Below are 7,478 nucleotides of genomic sequence, written 5' to 3'. Positions count from 1 at the left end.
CACCTGCCAGACTTGAAGTGTGTTGTTGGTGCCATCAGCTGCCTCAGGAAGCTGGGAGGCATTTGTGCTTCCTCTGAGAGATCATGAACCTAGCCCCACACGTGCAATGATTCAGAAATTCACTGTGCTCCAGAAATTCTTGGTGGCTTTGGGGGCACCCCTAGGTGGGTTGGTGAGACCTCAGAGGGCCTGAAGAAAAGAAGTGGGAAAGAATGAGGCAGAGAGAGAGAGAGAGCCTCTAGGGAATAAAGGGTACCTCTAGGGAATAAAGGCTGGGCTGGGGAGGGCAGCTTGGAGCATTTCACTTGGGGAACTCTGCAGGCCCACTTGCTGAAAATGATCTCGCAGCCTTATTGGATTGGCCACAGGTGGCACCTGGCTAGAGCGAGAGATGTGTAAGCGGCCCTGAAGCTAGACAGGAATTCGAAACTCACCTCTACTGTTAACCAGCCCTAGGGCCCAGGAGAGTTCCATAACCTCAACCATGATCATTCTCACTAGTAAGTGAGGATGATGATAACAACAGTCACTAATTAAAAGGGTTATTAGGGTATTAAATGAGTCTTAATCCATGGGGTAAATTTCGAACAGTAGCCGGCACATAGTAAGTGCTCAATAAATGTTAGCCAGGAACATTAAGGCTAGATGGTGAGTAGAACTTTCTAAGTGCCAGGTCTGGGAGCCTGGGACTCCGTTGCCAAGGGAGATCAGAGAACCTTTTCAAATATGGGAGCTCTGGCCCTGGGGATTGTCCAGAACCAGAGTCTCGGCGCCTGCCTTTCCCCCACCTCGCTCCTCTGACCCGGGGAAACCCAACCCCTGCGGCAGGGACGCCTCCGTCCCCTGTGCCTCCGGCTCGTGCACGTCTCCCGCGCGCCTCCCCAGGGCCTCCCTCCCGCCGCTCCACACCTGTCAGCCGCCCTGCAGCCTCCCTGTGGCCTGAGCCCTGGGCCTCAGTTGCAAACCCTCGGCGCCCTGGGTCCTCGCTCCCCGGTGCCTGGCGCATCCCCCGGCCGCTCTCATAAACAAAACCCGAGCGTTGGAGCAGCCCCGCGGGCGGACGCGCGCGGGAGCCCGCTCGGCATACTGCTAGCGCGCCCCGGGAGCCCCGGGAGAGCCAAGGGGCTATGGTGGCGGCCGCGGCGGCAACAGCAGGCGGCTCAGCTTTGTTATGAATAGATGAAAGAGGCCACCTACACAGTAACCCAAATTACGAGACCTTCCTCCTCCCTATCTCACCGAATCAAGAGGGGAGGGGAGATGGGCGTGGAGGGAGGGAGGGCGGGCGGGCAGGAGGCGGAGGGCGGAGGAGGAAGAGGATGAGGAAGGGGGCCAGTTGCATCCCACTTTCACAATGGGAAAGTGAAACGCACAAGCGCACCCAACCTCTCCAGCCCTCCCCGCCTGCCTCGCTCCCCTCCGCCCGTCCCCTCCCTTACCCTCCGCGCCTCCCCGCGAGCGCCAGCGCTGCACAGAGGAACTCTCCGGAGAAGCAGGGCGAGGAGGAAGCCGCTCCGGAGCGCGCAGGGCTTGCCGCCGCCGCCGCCGCAGCCGCAGCCGCCACAGCCGCCGCGCAGGCTGCCGGAGCGGCCCCGCCGCGTGCCGCCCTCCCTGCTCTCCTTCCCGGGCGAGCCGCGGGGATGGGGCGGCCGCGGGAGCCAGAGCGCGCGCAGGAGCCGCCGCCGCCGCCGCCCGCGTCTCCGTCGCCGCGCGCCTGAGCCGCCGTCGCCGCCGCGCGCCCTGCCCGGGGGCGGCCCCCCCAGCCCCATGGAGGTCTCCCGGAGGAAGGCACCGCCGCGCCCCCCGCGCCCAGCCGCGCCGCTGCCCCTGCTCGCTTATCTGCTGGCGCTGGCGGCGCCGAGCCGGGGCGCGGACGAACCCGTGTGGCGGTCGGAGCAAGCCATCGGAGCCATCGCGGCGAGCCGGGAGGACGGCGTGTTCGTGGCGAGCGGCAGCTGCCTGGACCAGCTGGACTACAGCCTGGAGCACAGGCTCTCGCGCCTGTACCGGGACCAAGCGGGCAACTGCACGGAGCCCGTCTCGCTGGCGCCCCCCGCGCGGCCCCGGCCGGGGAGCAGCTTCAGCAAGCTGCTGCTGCCCTACAGCGAGGGGGCGGGCGACCTCCAGGGGCTGCTGCTCACCGGCTGGACCTTCGACCGGGGCGCCTGCGAGGTGCGGCTGCTGGGCAACCTGAGCCACGGCTCCCTGCGCAACGGCACCGAGGTGGTGTCGTGTCACCCGCAGGGCTCGACGGCCGGCGTGGTGTACCGCGCGGGGGACCAGAACCGCTGGTACCTGGCGGTGGCCGCCACCTACGTGCTGCCGGAGCCTGAGACGGCTAGCCGCTGCAACCCGGCGGCGTCCGACCGCGACACCGCCATCGCCCTCAAGGACACGGAGGGACGCAGCCTGGCCACGGAGGAGCTGGGCCGCCTCAAGCTGCGCGGGGGCGCGGGCAGCCTGCACTTCGTGGACGCCTTTCTCTGGAACGGCAGCGTCTACTTCCCCTACTACCCCTACAACTACACGAGCGGCGCCGCCACCGGCTGGCCCAGCATGGTGCGCATCGCGCAGAGCGCCAAGGTGCTGCAGTTCCAGGGCCAGGCGGCCCTCGACTGCGGCCACGGCCACCCCGACGGCCGGCGCCTGCTCCTCTCCTCCAGCCTGGTGGAGGCCCTGGGCGTCTGGGCGGGCGTGTTCAGCGCGGCCACCGGGGAGGGCCAGGAGAGGCGCTCCCCCGCCACCACCGCACTCTGCCTCTTCAGGATGAGTGAGATCCAGGAGCGCGCCAAGAGCTGCCCCTGGGACTTCCAGACGGCCGAGCAGAACTGCGTAAGTCCTGCCTCCGGGGCGCCGCGGGGAGTGTTGGTCGAGACCGAGCGGGAGGGAGACCCGGTTGCCATTCACCAAGTCCCGGGTTCCCACAGCTCGGTGGCTGCCGAAGAGCCGTTCTCTTACGGTCTCCGAGACCTCGGGCTGCCCTAAAGCACAGCCGGAGTTCCCCAAAGGGAGTGGAAAAGGGAGGTGGAGAGGGTAGGAGTTTGGCTGAAAACTCTAGTGCTGCACCCCAGTGCCGTCCTTTTCTGTGCAAACGACGCTTGTTTGGGGCTGAGCCTCCGCAGGCAGCCTACCCCCCCCCCCCCCGCTTCCCTAATCGCTTCCCCGGGTGCATGGGCTTAGCAGGCGTGTGGGTTTGACCCTTCTCTACACGGTTACCAAACACGGCGCCCTAGGCAGAGAAGGCGGTTGAACCTAAAGGGCGCGCTGCCACACCCCAGCCTTTGCGCCCCCCCCCCCAACCAGCAACACACGTGATGTGGTCCGAAGAGTTGCTAGCCTGCTCAGCATGGGTCAGTGCTAGCCTAGAAGAGGGGCTCCCGCTTGGGGGAACAGAACCCTCGGCGTGACCCGGTGTGAGGGGGCGGGGCTGCGGCTGTGCTGTGAGTGCGCTGTGGTCTCCGGGGGGAGAGGCAGGGGAGGCTGAGGTCTCTTTGTGGATAAAAGCTTCAGCCTGGAGGGGAGAGTGAGATAAGAGGTTGGGATGCCGCACAGTTTATAGGCTGCATGTTACCGGACTCGACTGTGGGGCTCAGGGACACCACCCTTGTGTTGTGCCCACCCAGCCAGAGCCCAGGTTCCCGCCCCCGGGTTCTTAGGGCAGCCACAGCTTGACTCTTGAGATTGGCAGCTCTTTGACTGGAAAATAAAGCGGCGGTTCAAGAGGGTCCAGTTGATGGGGATTAGGGAGCCATTGTGCACTTCTCAGAGGCCGTTTTCCTTCCAAGGCTGCTGGCACGTCGACTCCACATATGGCCCCTGAGAGGGGAGCCTGCTGAGAGCCTCCTTTATAACTGGACAGAAATCAAAGAGCAGAAATTAACGGCTACAGGTGTTGCCATTGTTTTGGGGTAAAATGCGTCAGAGAGGAAGGGAAGACGTCTCCACTTGGAAAACGTGTTGTAGTGATACATTGTTGTGCAAACAGGGGAGCCTGGGCTCTAGGTATGGTAATGTGTGTACAGAAAGACCCTCCCAGCCCCACCCACCCTTTTCTCTGCCAAGCACATCTTACCAAATATTCGCCCTGTTCTCCAAGGAGGGAGAAAGAAAAAACAAAACGGAGGTCCTTTCGAAGGTTCCTTAGATGGTCATTTGCTTCTCCCTCCTTGCCTATCAGTTGTGTGCTGGGACCTGCGGGTAATGCCTTCATTTAGTTACTGGTATAATTTTTTAAAGCATAGGTTATAACTAGTGCTCCCTAAATGTCTTCGTCTTGCCATACACATATACTGTTTCATATGTTTTTATTAGATGTTTAGCATCTGAGAGTTCAAGTGGGGCAGAAATCGTAGCCTTCTACTTCTCCATAGAAAGACTTGAACGCACCTCCAAATGTTACTTAGTGCCAAGCTTTAGGCATCCTTGGTCTCTGGAGTTAATGACAAGACAGCTCAGAGGCCCACAGCGGGTAATAACAGTAGAGGTCCAGGCTCTGTCATCTGACAGCTGTGTGGATGTGTGGAGCCAAAACAATTCTCTTGACTGCCTCTCTGTACCCGTTGGGTCCTGGAAGACTTCGCTCCCTTCCAAACCCAGCAGGCATCCCAAGTGCATTCCGAATCCACGTTTTGGCTGGATCAGGTGTTCCTACTTGCTCTGGGATGAGGAGGGGAAGGGAGGGGGGGGCAGTCGGAGAGCTGTTTATCCCTCTTCACGGGAGCTTCTGGAGAGAGCTTTCCCTTGGAAATCAAGCCAGGTATAAATACACGCTGCCAAAAATCTGGAACCGGAAAAATAAATAATTAAAAGGGGTCCCTCCGCAGCCTTTCTTGCTGCTGTTATTTACCAAGAATTCCCAGTGTGCTGAGAGCTGTGGATTCTGAAAGACAGGGTCCCTACCCTCTGAGCTTGTCATCCAAGTTAAATAATATACTCTGGTTCAAACAATAGCATGTCATGGCTGCACAGGTGGGAGCTTGGAGTTTTGCTTTTTTTTTTTTTCTAATTTAAGTAAATTCCTTGCTGCTACCATGCATTAAAGAGCCTTAATGGAAGTAAATTTCAAGAGGGGTTTGAATGGGGGGGGGAGGTGGTAGGTTTGATGAAAAAGCTGACAATTTTTCGAACCTATTAAACAGGCAGATAAGATACTTAATTCAACAGCTATTTGCTTGGCGCCTGCTTGTGTAAACAATGCCGCGTGCTGGGTGCTACTGGATTTGCCACTGAAAGGACAATAGCAGGTTGCAGCCCCATTTAATGGGGTCACAGGATCAGCGTGCCCCCAACTGTCACTCAGAACAATGATGTCATTTGATTGCATTTGTTCTGCATTTTATTTTCTAGTTTTGAATGCAATGCATTTTGGAAAAGGCAGACTGAATTACAGGTGCCTAAAACCAGAGACTGACTTGAAACACTCTAGAGGGAGCCTCAATAGACTCCAACAGCGATTCCTTCAGAGCAGACCCAGGGATTTTAACAGTAACCCAGAGGCAGTGAGGCACAAGCGGCTGAGTTGGCTGGCCTTCTCCTTTCCTACTAGGTGGCTCTCTCTTCTTTTCCATCTTCAACCAGCCATGGGTAGCAAAGTGACAGGAGTGACTGGGCTGTGTTTTCTCCTTTCTTGGTTCTCCTATGTCAGTGGCTTCCGCTGGGGATTAATTTACGAGGTGCTTGTGCAATGAGTGTGTACCCAGCTGTTCACATGCTGGGTCTTTAACTTTTCTGCCTTGGCACCAACATTGAATCACTTTCACAATTAGAGCAGGTTACCTTCAGCCTATACCCACGTCAAGGGAGCTGATTTCCGCAGCCCCTTTCTCTGATGACCCTAATAAGTATTGGTACAGCACTTCCCCATATATTTTCTCAGCCCCTGATCAAGTCTAAAGTTGATTCTATGAGGAACAGCCCCATCTACCTGATGAGGAAACTGAAGAGAAGTGACTTGCTCAAGATAACAAAATAAGTGCCTGAGCCTTCTGGCTTAAACTCAGATCTTGAAAGTCTACCTCTGTATTCTTCCCCACCACTCTAGTGTTTCTCAAACTTTCTCTTGAAAGAGGCAGCCACCAACCTCCCGTACAATGTGGGGTTGAAGCTGATCGGTGCCCTTTAAAGTGTTTTAAAATTTCATGTGATTCCCACACTCCCCCCACCCAGCTCATTCTGTTAAATTACATGCAAGTTCATGAACTTCCTTCCCCTCTGAACTCCTGCTTCTCTTGCCACACCAACACACCCAAAGAAAAGTGGATGCACGTTTCCAAGTCTGGCTGTTCCCACAGTGGCGTGGTCACCATGGTTGGGTCCTGGGGTTGCTTGTGGTCTACACATGGTGTCCACCTGCTCCATAGACACTAAGGGTGGTATGTTTTTCATAACCGTCGGCTAATAGGGTGGATGCTTGTAGTTCATTCTTAGCTCTTATGGGGAAACACAGGCCCTTCCACACTCCCGTACGTCCAAAGCCTGATAGAATTTAACCGTCATGTGGACAACCACAAAGACACTCACGTGCTCTCCAGCAGACAGTCACCCAAGATCCTGCTAGTGGTGGTGTGCAGAAGTACTGTCCCAGGATCTCTCCGCAGTGCAGACTTGTGCATTGCCTCTTGACCTCAAAATCCACAGTCTTCCTGTGATGTTTATTCCTCCTTTAGTTTCTGTTATGATCCTGTCTAGCCATTTCACAATCTGCAGACCAGCTGGTGAATTCTCCCCCTCTACACACATCTGAAACACAAGGGTAGATCTAGAAGAAAAAAAACCAAAAAACAACAACAACAAAAAAACCCAAAAAACAAAGCAAAAAAAAAAAAAACCCTAAAAAAACCCAGTACCGACTTAGAGGGGAAAAGCAATATAGCTACTATCTACTAGGTTGTTCTAATGGCCAGGCTTTGGGCTAAGCACTTGACATGCCTTATTTTCGGTTGATTCTCACAGTCCTCCTCTGGGGCAAGGACTGAAGTTGCTACTGTGATTTTATAGGTGAGAGAATTGAGGCTGGAGAGCTTTGGTTAGATTCCACAGCTGTGAAATGGCAGAACATTTAGAACCAGCGGGGGTGGGAGGGCTGACTCGTGGACCTGAGCTTGTGAACCACCGCCGCAGGCCACCCAGGATGTGATTGTTGGGTTCTGGTGTCAGTCCTAACTTGTTTGGAGCAAGTCAGGCCCTCCTGACTGCTCTGATAAGATCAGCTGTTTGCGGACAGTAGATGTGAAAGAATGGAGCATCCATGGCTCCAAGAATGGCATTTCTCTTTTTGCAGATTGTACAACCAAGAAAGTTCAGACTCTAAGAGGGCCGTAGCTCCTCTTCTGTCAACTTTTGGACTGTTTTGACATTCTTTATATTAAGGCTCACAAACAACCTCAAGAAGACCAACAAGGCCTCAAGGGGCTTCTCCTGGTCTTTGTTCTTGGACACAACCCAGCTCAGGTCCTGAATTGAGAGAGCTCAGCCTGTTA

The 7,478-nt window shown here is 56.1% G+C and overlaps 1 protein-coding gene across 1 annotated transcript in view; it reads left to right on the top strand.

The window, feature by feature from the left end:
- The first annotated feature begins 1,713 nt into the window (after positions 1–1,713).
- The window catches only part of PLXNC1 (plexin C1), a 143,214-nt gene continuing 137,449 nt past the window's right edge, over positions 1,714–7,478 (top strand). Inside the window, exon 1 of the mRNA XM_045084841.1 lies at positions 1,714–2,832. Coding sequence (XP_044940776.1) covers positions 1,768–2,832 — 1,065 coding nt within the window. The 5' untranslated portion in view covers positions 1,714–1,767. The remainder of the gene's footprint in view (positions 2,833–7,478) is intronic.

This window comes from Mustela putorius, unplaced genomic scaffold, assembly GCF_011764305.1.
Source record: "Mustela putorius furo isolate JIRA1106 unplaced genomic scaffold, ASM1176430v1.1 tig00000788_pilon_pilon_pilon, whole genome shotgun sequence".
In the NCBI taxonomy this organism is placed as follows: domain Eukaryota; kingdom Metazoa; phylum Chordata; class Mammalia; order Carnivora; family Mustelidae; genus Mustela; species Mustela putorius.
This window is presented reverse-complemented; position numbering and strand designations above follow the sequence as displayed.